The 27,118-nt window shown below is 40.9% G+C and overlaps 1 protein-coding gene across 3 annotated transcripts in view; it reads left to right on the forward strand.

The window, feature by feature from the left end:
- Positions 1-21,499: 21,499 nt before the first annotated feature.
- The window catches only part of galnt17 (polypeptide N-acetylgalactosaminyltransferase 17), a 416,470-nt gene continuing 410,851 nt past the window's right edge, over positions 21,500-27,118 (forward strand). For 2 of the 3 annotated variants that reach the window (XM_060848466.1, XM_060848469.1), the window contains exons 1-2: positions 21,526-21,911; positions 22,651-23,067. In XM_060848466.1, coding sequence (XP_060704449.1) covers positions 22,833-23,067 — 235 coding nt within the window. In that variant the 5' untranslated portion in view covers positions 21,526-21,911; positions 22,651-22,832. Of the gene's footprint in view, positions 21,912-22,650; positions 23,068-27,118 lie in introns of all 3 variants that reach the window. The other variant, XM_060848468.1, reaches the window with a different exon arrangement.

Consider the following 27,118-nt stretch of genomic DNA (forward strand, 5'->3'; position numbering starts at 1 on the left):
TTTGCACATTCTCCCTATATCAGCACAGGTTTCCTTCGAGTGTTCCAGTTTCCTCCCACAGTCAAAAGATGTGCAGAATAGGTGAATTGACCATGCTAAATTGCTCATAGTGTTCAGGGATGTGTAGTTTAGATGTATTAGTCAGGGGCAAATATAGGATAATACAGTAGGGGAATGGGTCTGGGTGGGTTGTTCTTTGGAGGGTATGTGTAAACTTGTTGGGCCAAAGGGCCTGTTTCTATACTGTAGGAATTCTATGATTCTATGATTCTAAATCCCAAAGCTGTTATTTATTGACTTTTATCACAATTTGAAAAAAAAACTTTAATGCAGGACCAAAATACAATGGATGTTTGAAATTAAAAAAAAAATGTGGGCAATTCTAAACAGCTTGGCTGTGTCTACAGATGGAGAAACAAAATAAGTATCTCAGGTGACTAATATTTCATTAGTTTTTCATGTACTTTGAGCCTTAAGATTTTGAATTATTTCATCTCCTCACCCTATACAATTTCTCTCCTGGAAACTTTTCTTTTCAAACTATTATTTGTTCATTAAATTAGAAAAAGTAATTGAGAATAGCTGAAAACTAAATCAGATTGTTCCACTATTCTATGGTCCTCACCATATGTACAACTAATATTTACCACACTCATTAGATATCAAAATGCACAGCCAGAGAGGTTTTCTCACAGTTTCTGGTTGCTGAGTGAAGTATAGCTTCTAGGCTTTTACATAGTGGCCTGTCTGACTGCATCTTGCCTCAAGGTTTAGTGAGTCCTTCAGCACAGAGTTCTGAACCTTGGAATGTATCACAACACTTGTTGCAGAATCCTGAAGATTAGTTTAATTTCTGGAGACTCCAAGACAAACCAGGGTGATAGCCAAATGCTTTTTGAGCTTTAATATTTTGCTGTACACCCAAGACAATTAACTGGCACTGTTCTAGATTACAACCTGATAATAGGAAATCTACCTTGTACTAGTAACATGAAAATATGGCCCAAACATGAAAATAACTACCAACTAGACCATGACCCAGCTTATCAATGCTGTAGTTGAAAATGTGTTGCTAGTTAAAGCACAGCAGGTTAGGCAGCATCCATGGAATAGGAAATTCGATGTTTCGGGCATAAGCCCCCTTCATCAGGAATGAGGAGAGTGTGCCAAGCAGGCTACGATAAAAGGTAGGGAGGAAGGACTTGGGGGAGGGGTGATGGAGATGTGATAGGTGGAAGGAGGTCAAGGTGAGGGTGATAGGCCGGAGTGGGGTGGGGGCGGAGAGGTTAGGAAGAAGATTGCAGGTTAGGAGGGCGGTGCTGAGTTGAGGGAACCGACTGAGACAAGGTGGGGGGAGGGGAAATGAGGAAACTGGAGAAATCTGAGTTCATCCCTTGTGGTTGGAGGGTTCCCAGGCGGAAGATGAGGCGCTCCTCCTCCAGCCGTCGTGTTGTTATGTTCTGCCGGTGGAGGAGTCCAAAGACCTGCATGTCCTTGGTGGAGTGGGAGGGAGAGTTAAAGTGTTGAGCCACGGGGTGGTTGGGTTGGTTGGTCCAGGCGTCCCTGAGGTGTTCTCTGAAGCGTTCTGCAAGTAAGCGGCCCATCTCCCCAATGTAGAGGAGGCCACATCGGGTGCAGCGGATGCAATAGAAATGCAATAGAAAACATATCAATGCTGTATACAATCTCAATCCAATACAGTGATAATCAGGACTGTGGTTAATATCCATTTCAGTTATACTTTATTTATTATACTTTATTCTATGCTTTCAGTTATACTTCATTTCAATTTATTTAGATGATTACTGTGCATACAAGTTTAAAACATTTTAATGCCATATCTTGTAACTTGAAGGAAATTGTAGAGAGCTTTCAATTTACATTATCAAATTATATAACCTCATTTTCTGGAAACAAGTAATTGAATGTGATCCTTTCAGTACCAAGCCACAATATATGTTTTATTTTTGGAGCTGTTAATCAGGCATCATTACAATCTGGAATTGTTTAATGTGCTTCAATCCTTTCAAATGTTCTTGAAAAACATAATTGAAACAGTCAATGATGTGAGCAGGATGTTCTTTAATTATTGACAAATCGACCAAAAGTATGGAAATGGCATCCAGTTGACACTTATAACTAACACAACCCGAGAGGTGATGTTGAAGGACTTTGACAGCAAGTTTAAATGATATTTGACCATTTGAGTTTGTGTGTAATTTGTACTTGCAATAATAGAGACTTGAATTTGCTTTTGAATCTGATATTTTCAAATCTAATGGCTTAGAATGTTTACTGCCAAATGGATTACAGAGACAACAGGTAGAGATTTCATTACCACAGTTCATTCCCCTCCCACTGCAGCACTTTTCCCATTCCCTCCGTGATGTATTTTATTTTATCCCTACGTGATTTTGCCAGTACACATAACAGCTGATAGAAGTCAAATCTTTGTGCATATGTGTTGTAGTCTTTCTGTACAGTACTGCAATAGGGTCTAGAATTTACAATGTTCTGACCACAAATGAGAGAGTTATCAACTGAGCCAGGCACACACTGAAATAGTTTATCATAGAAATAACTAATAAAATGTACATAAATATATTTACGTCAGTGGAATGGCCCTGGCTTATTTCAGTTTGGCAATTTGTTTACCTGGAACCTGTTAGGCTTGTTTAGGACTCAGTATTCATTACCCATGGGAACTTTCTGTTTGGAGGAGCACTGTGTTCAGGTCTTGCGTTATGGACACTTGGAGGGTGTCTAATTAATTATTTTCTACCTTGTGCCCATTATAATTTTAAATCTCATCTGCTTCTTCTTTTTGACTTTTACCTCTTTTCTGACCCAACTCTTGTTGGTTAAGCACTGAAAGAGTTTCTACTGAGCTAAATTATCTCTGCAGCTTTGCCACTCAAGGGTTTTCTGTGCTCTCAGATCATCATTTTAAGGTATCGTGTGTTCTTATATTCATTTCAGTCCTTTTGTCTTTTATTCCACTTGAGTTGTTTATTAATCCATTTAATGTCATTTCAATTTTGTCTGAACTTTCTGATTCCACACAGTCAGTCATCGGGCTCAACATGATTCCTTTTCTTGAAATTTCACTTATTTTCTCCTGACGCACTGTTAAACATCTCCCCTCAAGCAATTCACTTCAATTGTTCCCTTGTTCTTTTAAATGGCCTTTGATGATACTGTATCTTAGATCACAAACTTGATCATTCGTTCAAGGTTGCCAAGATTTCAAATGCCTCTCTGGGCTATTTATGAAATCTCAATCACGATGAGTACTGCCTGTCAAGGCTTCATTGATATCCACAATTTTTTCTTACAAAGTCCATGCTTAATTTAGTCAATTCTGACACTTTGACAATTCCAATTTTCTAAATTTATATTTGGTGGATTGAAATAATCCATTAACTACACCCTTCTGATAAGTCTCTATTATCTCTAAAGCAAAATGCTTTATTTCTCATATTGACCATTCCTCTTGATGCTTTCGATTAACACTGTTATCAGCATAGTTTGATAATTTACCATAGCTTCATTGATCTGTTGCTGTCTACACATACACTCTTCAAAACTACTGGCTCCTTATCCTAGCGCAAGTTTTTTTCACTTCTTTAGTATGATAACATTTTACTTATGCCAAAATACAGATTACTGCATGCTGCTCGCTAATGTAAAGAACAAGCCATCTCTCTTGACATGCTTCTTCCTAGTCTAATCTCCACTTCTCAAACTCTAATGTCAAACCAACATCAGTTACTTCATCACTTGCAAATTCTTGTACACTGCATCTCCCATTCCATGTTTCAATCTTACCCATTTTACATGAGTATTAAAAGCAATTTTCTGTAATTTATATTGTCACTGTCATCATTATGAACATTTCTCCTGAATCAGCACATTCCCAAAATTAGAATCTCACATGCTGGGATTATCTGGAAATCTGATTGGATCCTCAATCTGGTTCCCTGATTTCCACATGAGAGTGATGGTTCTCTATCACTCTGTATGGTTTCCAATGTAGCATAAGCATCTTTGTCCCACATATTGTGAAAATTATACTGGGTCTCACTACTTGGCTTAAGTAAGATGAATGCCTTCCTGTTTCTTCTGAATAGTTCTTGAAGGATTCAGACTAGACATGATCTTGGTCAATCTGTTCCTCCAATGACTGTTGCTTCCAATGTTTTGTCTCTTAACCAGACTTGTGACCTGGGTCGAAAGTTGACTATACTTTTGCCCTGTGTTTAGACATTATGCCATGAGTGCTGCAGTGTTTCTCTAGACCTTTAACCTCTCAACCACGAGAAGGTAATATTTGGCTTGACATTCCACTTTAACACTGTCCTAACTAATCTGTTTTCAATTTCCAGAGCAATTTGTAAACCAGTTGGCAAATACCAATTTCTTGACAGTATTGCTCTGTAACTGAAAGTTGCAAATTCCAAATCTGCATTATTTTGCATCAGTGCATTTGCAGTTTCTGTCTTCTGTTGAGGACAAAATGGAGAACTTTGTCACCTAGTTGATACCTGCCTCTGAAGTAAAAACTTTCTGAATTCTTCGTTCACAAAATAATGTATTTTGTACCTATTTGTTGTGAGTATTTTGTGTTGCAAAGGTGCATTTCAGTTCCCTAATCGACTGCAGTTTACGAAGACGAAACACATCTTCCCATGAAGTAAAATAAATTCATTACCAGACTTCCCCATGTGCCTATTGGAAATTAATAAGCATCTTAGCATGTGACTGTCAGTGGCAGATGAAATGGTCTATTTCTTTTGAAGTGTCTGGCCAATACACTTACTATTGGGCTCTTCCTCTGCATTTTGTGTATACAGACTCCATGGGGGCAGTCTCCCATCAATCTCTTGACTCATTGACTCTGGTGTATTCAGTCTATACACCAACAGGTCTTCCACAAACTGTAGATGATGTTTGTTTGTGGTACCTTTTCAATATTTGATCTGCTAGATGGTGTATCAACTCCCTACCCACACAAACCTTTCAGACAGAGTTGTCTGACCTTTTGATTCCTGCATAAATTTCTACGTTTTTTTCGTCAGTTCTTGGTAGTGCGCTGGTAATTGCAGTGGAATAAGGCCTCATTTCTTCAATGATTCTGTTGCACTTTCATCCATGCTTTATCTTATAAGAATGTTATTTGCTATTAAACCTACTGTGCTCAAACTTGCTGACTTGATGCTGCTATATCTTTGCATACAAACTTGATACATTTTGTAGCACTGAAACTGCACTTCCAGAGCTTCCATTTTTGATCTTGTTATAGGCACTAAGCTTTTGAATGGCTCTGGAAATATTAATATCTCTATCTGCTATCCTAATTGATTCATTTGATCCACTACTGTTCTTGAAAGTATATCATTTGTTACTCATGCCTTACTTGGAATATAGACTATTATATAGTTGTACCTCAATCTAAGCTCTAAGGACTATACCTGCAATGGCTTTTTTGCAACTTTCTTTGATTCTAATAATACTACTAAGGATTTTTGGCCCATATTAACTAAACGCTCAGACCCATGAGCTAGTCAAGAAATCTTTCACATCCTCATGTGGTACCATGCTTCCCTTTCTATTGCTTGCATACCCGTGTTTAGTTTCTATTAAGGCCTGCAAGATGAAATATACATATGTTGTTCCATTAATTTGTACCTGGATAACAACTCTTCCTAATCCTGTAAATGATGCATCTGCAGCCATAATGATAAATAAGCCTGGATTCTAATGACTGGATAGAGCTGTGGAGAGTAGCTTTGCTTAAATTTCTGAAAACCCCGCAATCTCTTACTGACTCCAACTTAACTAACTTCTTATCAAACTTATTTATCGAAGGAATTCAACTGGCTAAGTTAGGGAAGAACTTTTCCAATGGTTCACCATGCTTTAGAGGTGCTGTGTCATCTACACACTTTGGTGCTGGGAAAAAACAATCACTTATGTTCCTTGTCTTCCTTGAATCCACAGTGATGTCTCAGCCTCTTGCATTATAGGTCTCATAAATGTGATTGATCACCTTTCAGAATTGCATTTCCTATTGAGTACAAGGCCTGTGCAATGCCCTGAACACTTCCCTGACCCAAATGGTCATGTTCCTTTGTTGTTTGACCATGCAGTAAGTTATCATCCATGTGACAAATGGTTCCTTACTTTCTTTCCAGAATTCTTCACATTGTTGTCTAAAAGCTTTCTGACATAGTAGATCCCAAATTTGTGGATGGTGAAAACAATCCCATCTGAATGATGCAATGAGTGCAGTCAGCAAACTTGACTCATAGTTTAGGGATATCATCCAAACATGTTATTTTTAGTGTCAGTAAAAAACATGCCTCTTGCTAATTTAGACATGCAGTCATTGTTTCATGAAATTGAATGGATTTCACTTCAAACTCTTTTTTTGAACCAAGTGAGATCCCCACACAATGCTTTTGTCTGAAACGTCGATTTCGCTGCTCGTTGGATGCTGCCTGAACTGCTGTGCTCTTCCAGCACCACTGATCCAGAATCTGGTTTCCAGCATCTGCAGTCATTGTTTTTACCTTAGTTCTCTGTCTGTCTTTGGAGCAGTTATTAGCCCTAAGCACCATTTTTCTGGTTCTGTTACTGCTGATATGACCTCACGTTTTATCATGCTGTCTGAGCTTTCACTTTTTCCAATGGTGAATAAGGACTTTTCCTTGGCATATACAGGCAAATGTGTTTTGCATCTTTTTTTATTTGCTGAATAGAGTGATAATCCTGTTTTAGCTTGCTTAAATCACTGATAAAATTTAGAAATTGCCATCAAAAATTCTCTTTCATTCTCACCCTGGAGCATCTACTTTCTCTGGGAGACCTAGCCAAATACAAGGATTTCTCCTTTAATAGCGAAGTACCCTGTATTATGATTCTCTAGCAGATGTAGTGTCTCACTGACATCTTGAGCTTTGTGATTGTTTTATGGTCAATTAACCATGCTCCTGAAGAATGGGACCCTCTCAACCTTAAGAATTTTATGATTGCAGTACAAACATTCACAGATTTCAAACTATAGCAAACTTTCAACCAGTATTGAAACAAACAGACACCTGTGTCGAGTTTAATTCTATTTCAGACTCTTGTACATCTAAAATTGATTGGACCAGAATATCTTTTGGCTGCCTTTGAGTTCACCTAGGAATGCAGTCTTAATGTTTTGTTCTTCATCCATAATTTCTTCAACTTTTTCATCACCTGTGAATTCCATTTTTCTGGAACTTTTCCCATGGTAGGACTTAACCTCTGTTTGAGGTGATGAATGTACTGTTGCTTTGCAGTATTTCTTGAAGTTTCCCAGTCACCCACTGAACTCATCATGATGGCATGCTATACTTGAGGTCATGCATTGATCCACACCTTGAGCAACTTACTATGGGCAAAGACACTGCTTCTGCTTTTTTGGCATTTTAAAAACTTTCAGGATGGTAATTATTCCATCTTGGTGCCTATCCATCTGAGTATGTCAGAAGGATCCCCAGATGTTTCTTCAAAGAATAGATTTTGGTGCCTTGATCTCTTCCTGAGTAGCATATTGAATTGACTATTTCAATATTAGATCCTCCTTCAACTGAAAATAGTTGACTGATTTTTAAAAAGAAAATCTCTAACACCAATGACAAGGCAATCTCTAATTAACTTCTCCTTTAAAACTCCCAGAAGCGTCATCCTGCCAATCAGTAAAAATCTGTTTAAAAAGTTTTCAATTGATTTTTACTGTTGCTGAATCACATCCTCTTTTACTCAATATATCTATGACACATAGTAGATCCTTTAATTAATTTCTTATTCTATTGCACCTTCATCCATGTTTTGTCCTACAAGAGCCATTACGTCCCTGTCGGAATGAAAAGTAAGGCTGGTTGGATTAATGAAAATGGATGAATAAAGATATTGAAGTTCTAATTAAAAGTAACAAAAATCATATTAGATATAGACAACTGGGTTCAAATGGATTTCTTGAATAGTACAAAGACTGTCAGGGCATTCTTAAGGGGGAGATCAGCAAGGTAAAGAGGGAATATGAGATAACCTTATCAACCAAGTACATAAAGGAAAAGAGAGCAACTGGAGAGAGAGAGAGAAAGTAGGGCCCCTTAAAGATCAAAGAGGTCATCTTTATGTTGCACCTCAGAGAGATGGGAGAGATATTAAAATGAATATTTTGCATTCTTTTTACTGTGGAGAAATTAATGGAGTCTGGAGAACTCAGGGGAATAAATATAGATCTTTTGAAAACAATTCACATTACCGATGAGGAAGTCTGGAGGTCTTAGGTGGATAAATCTCCAGGACATTATGTGAAGTTAGGGAGGATATTACAGGGCCCCTTGCAGAAATATTTGTATCATCAATGACTACAGATGAGGTGCCAGATGACTGGAGAGTGGCTGATGTTGTGCTTTTGTTTAAGAAGGGATACAAGGAGAAGCCTGGGAACTATAGACCTGTGTGTCTGACTTCAGTGATGAGTAAGTGTTGGAAGTGATTGTGAAAGATAGGATTTATGTATTTGGGGAGGCAAGGAATAATTAGCAATAGTCAGCAAGGTTTTGTGCAAGGGAAATCATGTTTCCCTAACTTGATTGAGTTTTTTGAGGAAGCAAACAGGAAGATTGATGATGGCAGAACAGTAAATGTTGTCTACTTGGAATTTAGTAAAGCCTTTGACAAGGTTCTGCATGGTAGATTAATTAGTAAAGCTGGATCACATAGGATTCAGCATAAGCTTGCCAATTGAATTCAAAATTGGCTTACCAGCATGATACAGAGAGTGGTGATTGAGGATTATTTTGAGTTGGAAGCCTTATAATAGCAGTGTTCCACATGGATCAATATTGGGCCCACTTCTGATTATAATTTATATAAATGATTAGATGAAAATAAAGAAGGCATGGTCATTAAGTTTGCAGATGACACCAAATTGGTCATATAGTGGACAATGAAGAAGGTTATCTAAGAGATCTTGATCAATTAGGTCAATGGGCTGAGGAGTGGCAGATGGAGTTTAACTTGGATAAATGCAAGGTATTTATGTACCTAAACTCCTAGATCTCTCTGTTCTACTATACCACCCGAGGGCATATTTTTCATTGCATAAGCAAGGGCAGGACTTATGCAATTAAAAATATGACCTCGGGTGGTATTGTAAAACAGAGAGACCTAGGAGTTCAGGTACATAATTCTTTCATGTTTGCCTCACATGTAGGTAGGGTGGTTAAGTAGACATTCAGCATGCTTGCCTTCATTGCTCAGACCTTTGAGTAAAGGAATTTGGACATCATGTTGACATTATACTGGGCATTGCTGAGGCCTCTTCTGGAACACTATGACCAGTTCTGGTTGCTCTGTTATGGAAACAATATTATTAAACTGGAGAGGGTGCAGAAATTTTTTGCCAGGATGTTGCCAGCAATGGACAGTTTGAGTTATAGGGAGAGGCTGGATAGGCTGGGACTTTTGTCACTGGAGCATAGGAATTTGAGGGGTAACCTTTGTAGAGGTTTACAAAATCATGAAGGACATAGATAAGATAAATGGCAAGTGTGGGGGATTTCAAAATTAGACGCATTTTTTTAAGTTGAGAGGAGAAAGATAAAAAAAAGGACTTTTTATTTTAGAAACCACAGAATGTGGTTCAAGTGTGGAAAGAACTTTCACAGGAAGTGGTGGATGCTACACCATTTAAAAAGATATTTACATAAGTACATGAATAAGAAATATTTGGAGGGATATGGGCCAAGCTCAGCCAGCTAGGACTAATTTAGTGTCGAGATTATGGTCAGCATGGACTGGTTGGACTGAGGGCCTGTTTCCATACCGTATGATTCTTAGAACATCATTTGCTATTGGCCCTTGACTGTATAAAAACCTTGCTGGCTTGATGCTGCTGTATCTTTGCATACAAGCTTGATACATTTTGTTGCACTGAAACTGCACTTCCAGAGCTTCCATTTTTGACCTTGTTGTAAGCACTACAAGTTTATGAATGGCCCTGGCAATGGCAGTGTCACTATCTGCTGCCTCAATTGACTTCTGAACTTCATAGACCAGGTGAGTATTTTGAAACTTTTGCTTTTCTTTACTAGAAGTCTTCACTTGTGTCTTCGCTCTCTAGAGTCTTCCCAATATATGGCGTTAGTTTCAAAGAGTCTTCTGAAGTCCATTCCCACCCTTTGGAGTCTTTCCACATTTTGTGCTTCATATTCAAAGTCATCAAAGGCCCTGTTATGTTGTTTGGAGTGTCCAGCTTTTCTGTTGCATCTCATGGAGTGTGCTGAAAACAGATCCTGTTGCTGGAGGTTCCTTGCTGCCGCCATGCTTTATTCTAAAACTGCTGCAGGCATAGTTAGATCATTTTCTTTAATATCTTTGGACAGCGTGGGTTTACACATTACTTTTAAGAGGCTGCTGGCCCCTCATTCTAAAATAAAGCTTTGCACTCTTTCAATTGTCTGACATACATGTTATGAAATACAGCTTCATCATTAGATTCTAAGACCTCACTGTACGCATGCATTGTTTCAGTCTGGTATCTACTGCTCATCAGTTTTGCTGATATGAAGCAACAGTAGTTACATTGCCATTGTATGTTCCAATATACTGTGCTGAGTGCTGTGTTAATTATTCCCATATTAGGAACTGGATTTTAGACTTTATGGGTACAATACGGGAAATAGGTGGGCTATAAGCAGACATGCTGGTTCCTCAGCTGTAACCATCCCCCAGGCAATTTTTCCTGTGACAGGATGGAGATGGCAGCAGGACTAACTACTCAGTAGCAATGGATAGCCAATTTGGATAGATAATCAGCAACTGAGACCTATTATTAGAAGCGGATTAGGGGATCAGGCTTTGGAGGCTCTCTACACTAACCTTTTTTCAGTTGCTACTCAAGGCTACTCTCAACAGCCTGCATGTTGGCCTGAATGAGACAGCAGGTCCACATGCCCATTATTAATTGTCCAATGTGGAGAAACTGGAGTGGTTTTTCTCATTTGAACCAACAGCAAATCTACCTGAGACATATCTATCCTAAAAATATGTTGTACAAAAATTCCAAATTTGATTCAAAGCAATTTCTTTTATATACAAAATGGCCTTGACCAGGCCACCATAACTCTCTCTTTTCTCAACACCTTGAACAAAAGCATGTTATTTATTAACATCCCCATGATTCCAATTCTTGCCCATAAAATTTTGAATTTAGCTCATTAGGGTCCAAACTGATATTTTTGAAAGGCAAACTATGGGAGCCTCATATAACATGTGAATAATTTCCAAATTTTTTTCAACAGGGCAATTGACTTACCCCATAAAGTGTAAAGAACTATATAGCAATTATTGCAGAATTAGTGCACAGTTAGCACCATAATAACCTTAACACACCTGCATGATGCTTTAAGACACACTTCCCTAAAATTGAAACATTGGCAAAATAAAAATTAACAGACAACTATGACAAAGCAATTGCAATAGTCGACATCAAGAGGTAAATATAATTTGGAGATGCTGATGGTGCACTGAGGTGTTAAAGTTAAAAATCACACAACACCAGATTATAGTCCAATAGGTTTATTTGGAAGCAGTAGCTTTTGGAGCGCAGCTCCTTCATCAGGTGGTTGTAGGAGGCAAAGGAAGTATTATATTTATGTAACGTCCCATTGCTTTTACAAGGCACACAATTTAAAATGCATTTCCTTTGAAATACAGTACTCATTGTTAAGCAAAAGCCATTTTATTTTTATATGAATCTTCCACTAACCCAGTCCTCACAAGAAATTACAATATCTGCTAAAATATACATACTGAAACACTTAACTCAAATGAAACTCTTAAATACCATTTTTATTTGTGCAGGGCTGGCAAAAAAATCATGCCTGGAAAGCATACATTCTCGCAAAAACTCTTCATTTCAATGACATTATTTCAGTGACAATTCAGAGTTAATCACCGACCACTAATTGCCAGAACTGGCAAGAAATTGACTGCCTTAAGACATAACTTAGAGCATCATCACGAAACAAAACCCAGTGATAGGGCAATGTGCATGATTAGCAGTTTTTAAAAGAGGTTGAGAGTGACTGATCGTGAAAAGCCTTATAATCTAAAATGAAAGCAAGGTTGATTACTAACCCCTCACACCTTGAAACATCCAATATGTAGTTGCAGAGAATGTCACTTGTTTGTTACAAATGTGGACAGCCAAATTACTGGCAGTACAGATGATGTCTCCATTAAGCTGCAGGTAGCCTTGGTTGTTGTTCCATGTAAATCCTGATATGCCTGGACTTTGCCATTGAAGGTGTCGATTCAGCCACATGATGACTATGTGCTCTCCCACTTAATGAGCTGCCTCTGAGCAGTATGATGAAACACAATCCAGGTGATTACCACGCTTTCCTTGAGGAGACACTTTAAAAGGCAGATTAGACCAAAGAAATAGAGCTACCTTGTCTGCAACTTGAGCTTGTTGTGAGGGCAGGTCCTTTTTGACTAGTATATAGAGCTTCAAATGATCCCAGAGATACGATGGAGTCTGAGATCACTACACTCTCATGTTACATGCCCAAGTATCAGGGGGATGTCTGTTAAAGGTGCACTAACATACAGACTGTGAGCCATAACAAAACTGTGTCTGCTAGTTGATTGTTCTGTTCATCTGGGCAGATATCTTTGAAGGAAAAGAAAAGATTTGCTTCCAACTCTAATCATGCTAGTTAAAGGCAGTTCTTCAATGGGAGGTATCAAATCTGGTAAACCACAGACACGTCATGTGATGCCATCAACATCATGCAAGATCTGGGAACATCAGTATTTAACAGTCAAGGCCACTTCCAGCATCAGAAAGGCAATATCTATGTGTGCAGTGAAATGGCTGCTCACAATCTTATCAAGCAAGTGAAACCCTAGAGAATTATACATTGGAAATCAAACCTTCTTGCATCTTAGGCCATATGGTAATCGAGATAGAAGTAGGATGTCATGAAGAAAAGAACATGAACTTACCTTCTGCTTTTTAATGCCCAAGTATAATCTATGAGAAAGGCAACAAATGACGTGGACCATATCTGATTCTAAGTATAACATTAGTGGTCAGGATAAAAAAAACATCGTTACAAAATTAACTGTAGTATAGAAAGTTACAACTAATAAAACTGCTTCTCAAAGGATTTAAGAAGAATTAAATAAGGAAATCTTCCTTATGTGAAACTGAAATAAACAACTGCAACTGTTTTCTTAAATAGACAGTTTTTAAAGGACTCTAGAGTCATGAGGTCATATCTATGATGTGCAACATTGACGTTAGCAAATTAAAGGAATAATAAAAGAAACATGCTTTTTAGCAGCAATTGGAAACCTCAGAAAATGGAAAAGCTTATCTTCACAAACAGCTGGACTCATCACCTATGCAGAATACGAATAAAGCCTATTTTATATACTCCACCATCAAGTACCTTGAGTTTTTTCCATGTATTTCATTGTGAACTGCAGAAACAAGGAGACTGTTAGTGGTCAAGTGCATTGCTAAGTAGGGTCAGTGCATTCATTTCTCTGCCTACTGAACAGCAACAGGAGTGTGACACAGCTTTCTCAAATTAGAGAGGAGAGGTTTTTCTTCTGACACCACCTCTTACTTTTCCTCACTAGTGTGCTGTGACTCATCAGATGCCACCTCCTCAAACTCATCCTTCAACCTGCAGGGTGTGTTGTGGCTGCATTTCTGATTGAAATATTGATGATAGGGTTGAACAGCACTGTGAACTGTTTTCTTATTCTGATCCAATACTGGTAAACTGCTCTATGAAACCTATAACAACAGGAGGTGGGCCTATGTTAGAACATTGTTTCAAGATACACCTTCAAGCTTCCAAAATATAGCATCATTTTATATGCCGTTATGGAAACATCATGGACTAGTAATCTAGTAACCCCAGTTAATGCTCTGGGGATATGAATTCAAATCTTACCACAATAGCTAGTGGAATGTAAATTCAATTTACAAAAATCCAGGATATAAAGCTAGTCTTTGCAATGGTAAACATGATAACCAACATCAATTGTTGTAAAACCCATTTGGTTCACTAATGTTCCACAGGGAAGAAAATCTGCCATCCGACATGTAACTCTGGACCAATGTGTTTCACTCTTAATTGTCATCAGGGCAGCCTGGGATGGGTAACAAATGACAGCTTAACCAGTAATGTCATGTCCCATGAAAGATGTTTTTTTTAAAATCAAGTAGCTCGAAAGCGGAAATGGAAACAGTAGAGGGGTACAGTTCACAGGAGTTATGACACAGAAAGCAGGGTCTTGAGGCAAAAGAAATTACTTACATTCTCCCTCCAATTGTGATCAGTGTGGTTGAAATACCCGGCACCTTGTCTAATGATGACTCTGAGGAACAGCATCTGTTTCCAATTGAGTGGAGTTTGGAGAGAGCTTTGAACTGGTGCATGTCCTGCATAGTCCTGTCTGGGTGAAACATCAGGAGGAGCCAGTTCCTCTGAGGACACATAGCTACTGCTGTATGCTTGATAGATATAAATGCCTTTGTTCTTGTTGCAAGTTATCATTGTAAAGATGTTTATATTTACTTTCTGTTGAAAACAAATTAACATGACTGAATGTTGTACACCATGTGTCATTGATATATAATTGTAGAAACAGACAGTGAGAAATCTTCTAGGTGAAAGTGAGGACTGAAGATACTGGAGTTAGAGACAAGAATGTGATGCTGGAAAAGCGCAGCAGGTCAGGCAGTATCCGAGGAGCAGGAGATTCATCGTTTCAGGCAAAGGCTTCATCAGGAATGAAGCCCTGAGCCGAGGGGGTGGTGTGATAAATGGGAGGGGGGTTAGGCTGGGGGAAAGGTAGCTGAGAGTGCATTAGGTAGATGGAGGTGGAAGTAATGGTGATAGGTCAGAGGGGACAGGTGGAAAGGAAGATGACAGGTAGGACAAAGCATGAGGATGGTGCTGAGTTGGAAGGTTGGATCTGCGATAAGTGGGGGGTGGGGGGGGTATGAAAAAAATGGTGAAACCCACATTGATGCCACGGGGTTGGAGGTTTCCGAGGGGAAGATGAGTCATTCTTCCTCCAGACATCAGGTGGTTAGGGTGTGGTGATGGAGGAGGCGCAGGAACTGTATGTCCTTGGTGGAGAGGGAGAGGGAGTTGAAATGTTCAGTCACGGAGTGGCGGGGTTGGTTGGTGGCCACGAGGCATTGGGATTGGTTGGTGTGGAGAACAAGTGAGGAATCTCCTGTGTACCCAACTCTCAAGGCCAGGTATGTAGAAAAGTCAATGACTTTTCACCCATGCTTGTAAGTAGCTAAATGTGTGAAGAACCACCTCAGGACACACAGTCAAGAAGAAGAAATTATCAGACTTAAAAATATAGGATACAGAAAGAAGTGAGAGTACCTGTTCCAATCATAAAGATATTGCCTTGTCTAGAAATCTAAGACCTCAAGGCAAAGACTACTCATTTCAACAGTGCAGCTGCCTTCTATGATGAACATTCATGAGTTTAAATGGTTTCCCGGATGATGTCATAGGGAAACTACCTGAATTTGGAGAAGCAATTTCCTCAGTAAAGGAAATTCAGTCGATATACTAGACAAGGGAATGGATCAACAAAATTTCTACCAGAAACAAAAATATCTGCAAAAGATATCCAAAAGATCCAACAGTGGAGAAATGATGGATGGACCAGAACCTAGGTCAACAGTCCTCAAGCAAAAACCCTACCATCCTTAGTTTGGGAAACTTGGTTGGCGTGGATGATTTGGAGCAATGGGTCTGTTTCTGTGAGGTGTGGCATGGTGGCTCAGTGGTTAGCACTGCTGCCTCTCAGGGACCCGAGTTTCATTCCACCCTTGGGCGACTGTCTGTGTGGAGTTTGCGCATTCTCCCATGTCTGCGTGAGTTTCCTCCGGGTGCTCCGGTTTCCTCCCACAATTCAAAGATGTACAGGTTAGATGAATTGGCCATGCTAAATTGCCCATAGTGTTCAGGAATATGTAGGTTAGGTGCATTAATCAGGGATAATGTAGAGTAATGGGGAATGGGGTTTGGGTGGGATGCCCTTCGAAGTGTAGACTTGTTGGGTCACGGAGAACGGGATTGGTTGGTGTGGAGAACAAGTGAGGGATCTCCTCTCTACCCAACTCTCAAGGCCAGACCGAAGGGCCCTGTTCCACTTTGTAAGGATTCTCTGATTCTTCCAAGTCTAAAGAAAGTGCTCTGTGTGAACATTGTGAGATTTTCAGCCCATTGTATTTGTGAAGCCAAGGACTGTGCAGGGAGATAGGGCAGTGGTAACTGTAAAATATACACATGCATGCATAATGGGTTAACTATGGAAAAATTGCTTGAGGCCTATTTTGTACAAGGTAATGGTTTTTAAAGAATGAATGCTCATATTACATTGAGCTCCACCTTTTCTGTTGATATCACACACAGTCTTCAGTGGATAGTGAGTTTTATAGCAGCCCTTATAGGGAACAGGTGTTTTCTATATGACTCCTGAGAATCCTAGCAATTACGCTTGACTAGCAATGCAGTTGTACTTATCTCTAAGCATGAAATAAACCATCTTGTTAACTAAGAAGAATGCATCTTCTGTAAATTCTCAATGGTGGTGTATCATCTGCAACTGGTCATTAGGCAAGTCTTAGATAAAGTATAGAAAAAGGAGGATTGGTGAATCACTTCAAACAAGCTTTATTCCCAACCACATGCTGGCAGAGCTGGCAGATACTATGAGGTTCCAGAAATGGCATCAGGATAATACCATTGTAATGTGCAAAGTGATAATTGTGCTATTGTAGTCACGTTAGCTAAATATGCCTAAAACACTTCCAATGCTGAATTAAGGAGTGGAGCCATACTCCTGCTGCTGTAATTCTGGGCGATAGCATCTTGTTGCACTTGTCCTCAAGTCGCTAGGGAGTAGGTCCTCTCTCCGACCACCCTCAAAAGACACCTTTGAGATGTCAGGGAACTATGAACTTTTTGAATATCAAATCCATTGTTGAAGTTACTCCTCTCTTGTACTCAGTTCTGATTTATCCATATTCCATCTTTGAAGTAAGCTTTTAAATACTGGAATTGAGATCACATCATATGGTTCCACATCTTGAATGCAGATTGAAAAGCAGATACCAAGAAGGAAAATGTTAACGTGACGGCTGAGTTTAAAAGTCACAAATGTGCTGAAGTTACTTCTAGGTGTCATTCCAATACTCTCCCAATGAGTAAATAATCAAGATCACTGTATTTGAGAGAGATGAGAATGTAAAGGAAGCTATGACTTTGGAGGGTCTTTCCCCTTTACCATTCAAATTGCCCTTTATGTCATTTCAAACAGTGAAATGGAGGTGGGTTCCTTAAAGTTTCTTAAGACCTTCATCACCATTCTTTCCATGTGTGTGTACTCCCTCACCTTATCTGCAGACTTCCAACTACTGAATAGAGTGAGAGGAAACGTTACAGGAGACATTTACAGGATCAGACTGGCAGTAGAGTGACTGGCCCACCAGCAATGAATATCAGAGATCTGCATACAAAATACCCACAATTTTCCAACAGCAACCTTCTGTATATAGAAGACAACACACTCACATAAAGGTAGTAAAGTATTAGTTTGGTTAACCTAGAGATATTAGTAAACCTCTTCCTGACTTGATAAGTGGAGTTTTATGTTGCCACGTAAAACCACTTCCTCCGGCTCCATCTTCTGCTGCACTTCCTCCTATTGGTAAGGATATCCCAAGTAGCTTCCAACAGGGAAACCTGAGTTAATGATTTCCAAACTCCTTTTAGTTTAATTGGGTTCCTTTTATCATGTGCCCTGAGATGTGTAAACGTAGGCCACACATAGCATGACAGACAGGTCAGTAAATTGTTAATATTACAGAAAGGAGAGGGGAGGGGATAAATTGCAGAATGTCACAAGTTATGCATGTGCAGTCCTTTAAAGGTTTTGAAGGAGATAGCTGTTTTAGATATAAATTGTAACCCACTGATGTGTGCTATTGTGTGGGGCTGGCAGTACAAAATATTGAAAAAGAGTTGCTAGAAAACATTGCAGGGTAAGCAGAAAGGAGACATCCTGTGACGTTCACAGAACAGATACTGTTTGGTAGTATTATATCAGCTTTTTTTCCCTCAGCTCTTCAATCTTCCCCCATGTTTACAATCAGCTTCCCTCAGTGTTACACATATGAATCACACTGTCAGTGATATCTCTGGAGATGGTACCATAAGTGCCAACCAGGACAACCCTTCTTGTGTCATAAAGAGCCAGAATCCACAGCTGTGCCCATGAAATTTCAAGAGCCCTTCTCTGTTGAGAAATGGTTTAAACTTACAACCCCTTTTCTTCAGAATGTTTATTATCTTGAATTTCAATCTGCTTCATTCTACATAAAAAAACACGGAAACTAGCAGTGAAGGCTGCCAGCTGGAAGCTACATCCAGACCTCATGAACTGTACATTTCTTGACTCTAAGATATTAGAAGAAAACTTTATGTATCTATTGTTGAATATTTAAATTCCATGTAATGTGTGTGTCCAAATCTACCAAAATATTGACTGTGAGCAGGAGCTTGCCGAAGCTACTTTTCATGTGGACACAAGGTGGCACTTTGGGGACAAAGTGATGTCCAATCAGACTGTGACTACAGGTCACATTTTCCTCCCACTGACAGACAGCCTTTGAAATGCTTGACCACAGTGTTTTCTTAGAATGTAGATCTTATGGTGCAGTGGTAATGTGCAGGAGGTTTGGGTTCAAGTCCAACCTGTGTCAGAGATGTGTATTAACATCTCTGAACAAGTTGATTAGAAATGTTTTTTTTGTTCAGGAATGCCTTCCCACTGTCATCCCAATGGGCCTGATTACTCTTACTTTGTCCCATTCTTATCTATTCGATCATCTCTCAGTGCTCTCGTGGTGCCTCTGAGCTATGAAAGGGCTGGGCACAGGTCCCACCTGCTCTTGATGTGTACCACAATATATCTGAGCAAATTGATGAAAAATATCTACCTATCCAATCATATCACTTGCAACAGCTTCTCTCCCTCTACTGCACTTTTGTAATGTAACTCCTTAATTCAGTAATGTACTTTTGGTGTCCCTAAGAATTAGCTTTTTGTCCCCTATTTCTCATCTACATGCTGTTCTTCAGCAAATTCATCTGAACATACTTAGCTCTCCTTCAAGACACTCAGCCCTACCTTCATCACGCATCTGTTAACTTTACCATTTTTGTTAAATTATCTGCCTATCTCAATGTCAGTGGAGGATGCACACAAACATCCTGGAATTCAGTATTGGGAAGACTGAAGCCTTTATTTTCAGAACCAAAAGGACTGTGGATGCTATAAATCAGAAACAAAACATTATCTGAGGCTATTATTCTCAGCTTCTGTTCCAAACTGCAGTCCTCAGCCAGTGACCCAAACCCACTTCCTAGCAACAATCATAGATTAAGTCAGTTTATTTGCAATCTTGGGGGACACCTTTGATCTTGTGAAGAGCTCCCCACTTCATATTTGTGCTATCACTAGCACCACTTTCATCACTTCTCTGGCATCATCCAACTCTGTCTGATCTCAACTCTGCTGCTGCTGCTGGAGCCCTAATCCATGGTCTCCTCTACTGCTAGACTCAAATATCCCAATCCACTCTTGGCTGGTCTCCCATATTCCACCCTCAGTAAACAGATGATGATTTATCCAAAATCCTGTTGCCACAGTAAGGCTCCTCACCTTATCACCCTATGCTTGCTGAGTTATAATGTTCCTGGTCAAGCAATATCTTGATATCAAAATTCTCATCCCGGTTTCCTCTTCCTTTCATCACCATGCTCCCACCTACCTTTGTAACCTCATTTAGTCTTAAAATTACCACACCCCACCCCTCTCAAAAGATATCAAATCTCCTCTAAATTCTAGTTCCAGGTTGAATTGCCTCTCTGTTAGTGACTGCACCTTCAGTTGCCCAGGCACTTGTTTGTAGAATTCACTCCCCACATATTTCTGCCTCTTTACCTCACCGTCGTACTTTAAGAAATTATTTCACAAATCACAGACCTGTTCCAGTGCAGAAAGAAGCCTATTCGGTCCATCATGACTCAACTGAGCATCATTACATAGTGCTAATCTCACGCCCAGATCCTTGCACATTATTGCTATCCAAATAATCTTCCAATCCTCTCTTGAATGACCCAATTGAACCTGCCCCAACCACATCTCCAGGCAGCGCACTCTGTACCCTCACTACTTGCTGGATATTCCAATCACACACACCCCCACAACACCTTTGCTTCTCTTTAGACAATTTTAAATCTATAACCTTAAAACATATAACTTGAATTAATCTATTGGACATCAGGCCTCGAATCTCATTAAATTTGTGTGTGAAGCTCTTGTGAAGTGGCTTTGGATACCTGATTACTTTAAAAGGTGCTGCAGCTTCCTGTTGGAAAGACTCTGCTCTATAAATTGCAATGACACACATGCATTTACTACTCCTGTATCTCTCTCTCCCTCATGCACAAAACTATATTTGTTTTGTTCGTTTGCTGTATCTTCCTGCCAGACATTCATTGTCACCCATTGATGACTTAGATTTTCTTAATGAGCCGAAGGAGAATGTGGGTCATCAATAAATCAATTACTGCAATGCAGTTGGTTTTAAACAGATTTGTGGAAAGTATGTGTGTGTGTGTATATAATTTAAGGAAAACACATAAAGTAATGCTCTGCCAGCTCTCTCAGGTGAATCGAACAGATAGTGTAGCACTAGTCAGAATGAGCAAGGAAGATCTGGCTGGTACATTTCCTAATTGGGGCAAGTGAGGACTGCAAATATTGAAGATCAGAGTGGAAAAGTGTGGCACTTAAAAAGCACAACAGGTCAGGCAGCATCCCAGGAGCAGGACAATGGATGTTTCAGGAATGTTCCAAATTCCTAATGAAGGGTTTATGCCCGAATCGTCAACTTTCCTGCTCCTGGGATGCTCTCCGTCCTGCTATGCTTTCCAACACCACACTTTTCCACCCCATATTTTCTAACCAACCCTATTTTGGTATGTCAGAGCTTACAGCAGGTTGGACTTGAACCAGGACCTCCGATCTCAGAGGCAGGTGATTACCACCGTAACGCAAAGGCCCTAATTCTCTCTGGTACCCTGATATCTGTCTCTTAGTCAACATCAGATGATCTAATCATCCTGCCGTGGCTGTCTGTGGGATCTTGCTGTGCGCTAATTGTCTCTCCCCTATCTATCCACACGGTAAAATGCTTCAATGGCTGTGAAAGAGCGCTGGAATTGGTAAACGGCTGCACGCAAATACCACTCTTTCCACATCCACTCCTGATTTTCATTCCGCAGCCCGTTCGCAATCCGCTCCGTCTATTACTCCGTACCTTCCCACATCGTAACAGACTCCGCTCAGGCTGAGGACGGAGCTCCAAGCCAACTGCAGTCATCCTTTCCCGGTACAAGGGTCCTTCACGTTGCGTGTGTGTGAGAGGGAGACAAGAGATGGCTCAGCACCAAGGAAGGGGACCAGGACATGCCCTTGCTGCCTCCCTCCCCTCACTCTGAGGTCTTAGAGCGCCGGCACAGACACAGGGAGCTGTGGGAAAGAGGGGAAAAAGCGCATTGACACGCATCTTGGATGTGAGCCCTGGGCCAGCGGAGACTGATGTAGCCCGGAGGACACACGGGCTGTAGCTCTGTGGGGCAGGCTGAACCGGCGGGCGATGTGAAACTGGCGAGGGCACTGTCAGCGGCCCCCGCTCCAGCACCGCCGGCTGCTTGGCCATTCCAGCCCGCAGCCCGCAGGTCAGTTTCACTCCCCTGGACTTGTCACTTTCAAAGCGGAGGGTTAAATTTCAGGAATGTGCAGGACAGGTTCCAGCTCCGGATTCTTGGACCGTTAACTAAAACAGCAAAACCTTCTCCTTCCTCGATTTCCCTCTCCATTCCCTCAGTGTGCTGCCCTGGACTCCTGGTTTGAATTTTTCTCTCTCCCTTCTTCTTGAAAGAAACAATCTCACCTTTTACCGGTGGGAGAAGACTGTAGCCGACACAAATCTTTGCTGCGATCTTTTGTTTTGCCACCTGTGACCAGCAGATACAAGTCCACCGGTTTAGGATTGTTTGCTCCGAGTTAGTTGACAGTGATTTGATTTTTGGTTTCCTTTCTCTCCCTCCTCTCCCCTTCCCTCCTCTCCTCTCCCCCTCTCGCCCTCCTCTCCCCCTCATTCTCCCCCTCCCTCCTCTCCCCTTCACTCTCTCCCCTCACTCTCCCCCTCCCTCCTCTCCCCCTCACTCTCCCCCTCCTCTCCCCCTCCCTCCTCTCCCCCTCACTCTCCCTCTCCCTCCTCTCCCCCTCACTCTCCCTCTCCCTCCTCTCCCCCTCACTCTCTCCCCTCACTCTCTCCCTCCTTCCTCTTCCCTTCCCTCTCTCCCCTCCCTCCCCTTCCCTCCCTCCCTCCTTCTCCCCATCCCTGCCTGTCCTCCCCCTCCCTCTCTCCCCTCCTCCTCTCTCTCCCTCCTTCCCTCCCTCCCTGGCTGTCAGACTCCAATATCAGGAAGATGGAAAGAGTCCCGGTGTGAGTACGGGGCGCCTGTGTCACACAGCCCCTGAGACTGCCCGGTTTGGATCCGCTGCTGGGTATACACGCCGTTTTACCGCCCGCTAGCGAGCTGGGACCGGGGTTACCTGTTGTCTCCCCTCACCTCCACCCTCCAAGGTCCCCGATGGCTTCCCTCCGCAGGGTGAAAGGACTGCTGATTCTCAACCTGGTGGCTGTGGTGGGCTTCCTGCTATTCCTGGCCCGGTGCAGGGTCCCTCTGAAGGGCCGGGAGTTGGTCCATGCGGCGCAGGGAAGAGGCGAATCTTCCAACCTGACAGCCCGGGGCTCGCCTCCCGGCCAACAGGCGGTGCTGAAAAGGCTCTCTCTCCTGGAGGACATCGTCTACCGCCAGTTGAATGGTAAGCCCGAGCTTACAGAACCTCCCACACCCCTCAACACACACACACACACACACAGGGTAAAGGATCAAGTTAGCAACCACATCTTTAAAACTCACAGGGGTAGGGCACTTGGGTGTTGGATGAGGTTGGATTCTCTGTCTTCTCTTGAGAAAGGATTGGGGCAATTCCTACATCAAGGAGAGAGAGAAACAGGGAGATGGTGCGTGTGTGGGCGGTGGGGGTGGGAAGCACATGAGCTAGGCTGACGGTTCAGTCCGATCCCCTGTTTGAGAAGATGACAGACCCTTCTGGTTAACAGAGATTCCCCGTAACCCGCACTCCCAGGATCTGCTGGTCACCCATTCGCTATTTGCCTGAGCAGAAGAAGGCCATTCAACCCATCGAATCAGCTGCACCTTCCCCCTCCCCCGCGCACCCCGGACACTCTCCACTATTTAAAAGTTCTTTTAAAAAGCTGTAAAATGCTTTCGGGTGTGCCGGAAAGGCGTTAAATAAATATCCGATCCGTATTTCGCTGCAACCACATCTAAGTCGTGCAAATTCTACTTTTTTAAAAAAAAACGTCAGTACTGAATTATCAAGTGCCCCAATTTCCCTCCACTGAAGGAGATTTCATCTACAATCGTCTTTCTATTTGCACTTTGAGCCCTTGTCTCCAATTGTTTCCCCCTTTGCTTTCCCGCTATCAGCGCATTCTTTGGGTCACATTAAATAACAGCTTCTGTGCACTGAAAGCAGGAGCCCTCAGTAATTTCTGAGGTTAAGCTTTAACATGAATTTCTTTTCCGGAGATATTAAATCTGCGGTAAGTTAGTGAGATAAGAGGAAATGAACAGCGGAACAAGGGGAATGCTGAGGTCGACTTGAGTGTCGCAATAGATATGACAAAGTGAAATGAACCTGTTTCAACGAAAAAATATAGCAATTTTAAATGAATTAATGGAATTAACCAAAGATTTAAAAAATGAATTTGAGCTTGTTTAAAATAAATGACTTAGAATGCAGAGAAGCAACACTACTGGTTGCTTCAGTATAAAGGAATCATTTAGAACCAAACTTTTAACACTTTCCAATTGGAAAATAAACTGTAAGATGGACAGGATAGATTGGTAAGGTTTTAAATTGCAAGCATGTTGATAAGTGATCAAAGCAGCGAAGCTGGGTCCGACAGTACTTTGAGAAAGAGAGAGTCTAGAAGGGTTTTGTAATTCTCTGCACACATTTCTTCATATGCTGTAACTTCTACATTGCAAGTGACAGCTGGAGGCCAAATGGTACCATTTTCACTTCTGAGTCAGAGTGGTATTGGTTCTATCCCACTCAAGAAACTCAAGTACATGGCCTACACTGGCATAGACTCATTACTGAGAGAGAGCTGTCCTTCAGAGGGAACTTTGAGCCTATCTTCACCTTTGAGTGGACGCAAGGGATACCCCAGCATTAATCAAATAGCTGCCAGCTGGACTCCCTGCAGGATACCCCTATGTCCTGCCTACTATGAATTGTTCAATCAGCAGCAAAAACAGATTTATTCCCTAATTATTTTGTTACTATTTGTGGTATCTTGCAGTGTGAAAACTGATTCCTGTCAGGAAGCAGCTCCCACTATAAAAGTGTTTAATTGGCTTTAAAGCACTCGGTGGGTCACAACATTTAAAGTCACTGAATAAATGCAATTTATTTCTTTGCTCCCAAGTTACTTGTCATTGGTTAAAGCTGAAATACTGCATCAAGAAAGGTTGCCACTTTGTGCTTGTCATGTACAGCCGGGCAGAAATTAATTGTCCAAGTGATGAACCAAGATGCCTAGTAAAACTGAATTCAATGGAAATGATGGGGAACTTTGTCAGTACTGGAGTTATGCCTTCCACAAAATATAATTGTTTGGAGGCTGCTCATCTCAAACCTAGGACATCACTGTGATAGGATTAGGGCTAACCCTGACCCTAACGCAATCATTGCAATTTAGTGTCCTAGGTCCAGCTATTTTCATTATCTTTGTTAATAACCTTTGCTTCAAGTTAAAAGCCAGAAGTCAGGCAGTTTGCTGCTAAGCCCAATATTCAGCTCCATTTGTAATCTCTCAGTTGCTGACATAGTCGATGTCCACCTACAACAACATCAGGCTAATATGTGAGTTTCGATGGATAGGTGACAAGAAACATTCATGCACCCAAGTGCCAGGCAATGACCAAACGTTAATCAAACCATCTCCCCTTAACAATCAATAGCATGATGATTGCTGAATCACCCTGTTCTTAAATTGCTGGGCATCACCAATAAATGGAAGTTCAGTTTTGCCAGCCATGTCGTTCATTATTTGCAGGATATGAGCATGGCTAGATAGGCTGGTCTCATGTAGACCAGATCAGGTAGGGATGGGAGTTAGTCTCCCTAAAGGATATTAGTGAACCAGGTTTTTTTAATAGTTGACAATAAAATAATGTCTTCAAGGCCTTCATTCGACTCTGAATGCCAGATTTTAATTGAATTTAAACTCCTCCATGTTACGATTTGAACCTGAGGTCCCTAAACATTAATTGAATTTCTGGATTAAGAATCTAATGATAACATCACTAGGCTATCTCCTTCCATGGGTATTCTGCAAATAGTATCTCACCTGCTGACTCCCTAAAGTATCTCCATTACCTAAAAGGCACAAATATGAGGGAATACAGGTCACTTTTCTCAGTAGGTGGGACTGTAGCAATACGTAAGAAGCTCAACATCAACCAGGCCAAATTAATCTATTTGATCCTACAACTGCTAACAAAACATATCAATTCCTCCACTACAGTGTAATTTGGCTGCAGTAGGTCTTGCCTTCAGCAGCATCTCCTAAACTCATGACCTCTGCCATCAGGAGGGGCAAAGGCATCAGCCACAAAGGAACACCATCACCTTCAAGCTACACAATATAACTTGAACCTGTTTTGCAAACCAAATGGTAATAAAAGTAGGGAAATTCACCTGCAACTTTACAACTGAGATCATATCTGAAGTACTATATGCTGTTTTGGCCTCCTTATTTGAAAAAAAAGCATGACAAATGCATGAAAAGAGGTCCAGGCAAGTTTCACTTGACACATTCTTAGGATAAAGGGCATATTTAATGGAGAAAGATTGAACATGTTGACTCTATAGTCATTGAACTTTTAAACAATGAAAAGTGATCTTAGTGAGCACATACGATCCTGAGGGGGACTTGACATGTTGGATGCTAGGAGGATATTCCTTGTCTTTCAAAAAGTATGAACTAGCGAGGCAGAGTATAAGATTAAGAGGCTTCTGGTCACAATGAGTAATCTTTTCCCCTGAAGGTCATTAATCTGTGGAATTTTGTATTCTACAGAGAGAAATGGAGTCTAGATCATTGACAGTATTTAAGGTTGAGTTTTTGATTGCGATCTGAGCCCAGGTTTGTGAAGCAAGGATAGAAAAGGTGGGACTCATACCACAAGAAGATCCACCATGATCTGTTGAATGGTAGAGCAGCCTGAAAGGACTGAATGACCCAATCCTGTTCCAAGCTTGATGTTGCTATGTTTCTTCTTCATTATGGAGCCAATTTCCTAGAACTCCGTAGATAACAAAGCACTTCTACGAAATGGACTGCAGTGATTCGAAAAGTTCACTCCAACCTTGTGATGTACAAATGGTTGGTCAATTAATGCTGGCTTTGATACTTATATTTTGAGATTGAGTAAAATGCTTGAACTGGTGTAATTTTCAGATTTCGCAAAATTATTTGGATGTGTGTTGGTAAGAAACTCACAAAAACAGGTTCTATTTGTGAGGTTCCCATTTACATCATATAATTAAAATAAATCCAATTATTATTGCATTTAAATCCAAAACCCGCATACAAACAAAAGATTCCACACTTATTGTTTCGATTCAATTAGCGAATGAACCAGAAAACAGAGTGACACGCAATTTTGCAAAGGCATCGTTCTTCTGTCAAGTTTCTGTAGAGGATATATCAGATATGAGCAAAACAATTGCTAGCAAAATGTCCTCTCCAAATATGGAGCTTCAATGACATTGG

Source organism: Hemiscyllium ocellatum, chromosome 31 (genome assembly GCF_020745735.1).
Source record: "Hemiscyllium ocellatum isolate sHemOce1 chromosome 31, sHemOce1.pat.X.cur, whole genome shotgun sequence".
Classification (NCBI taxonomy): Eukaryota; Metazoa; Chordata; class Chondrichthyes; order Orectolobiformes; family Hemiscylliidae; genus Hemiscyllium; species Hemiscyllium ocellatum.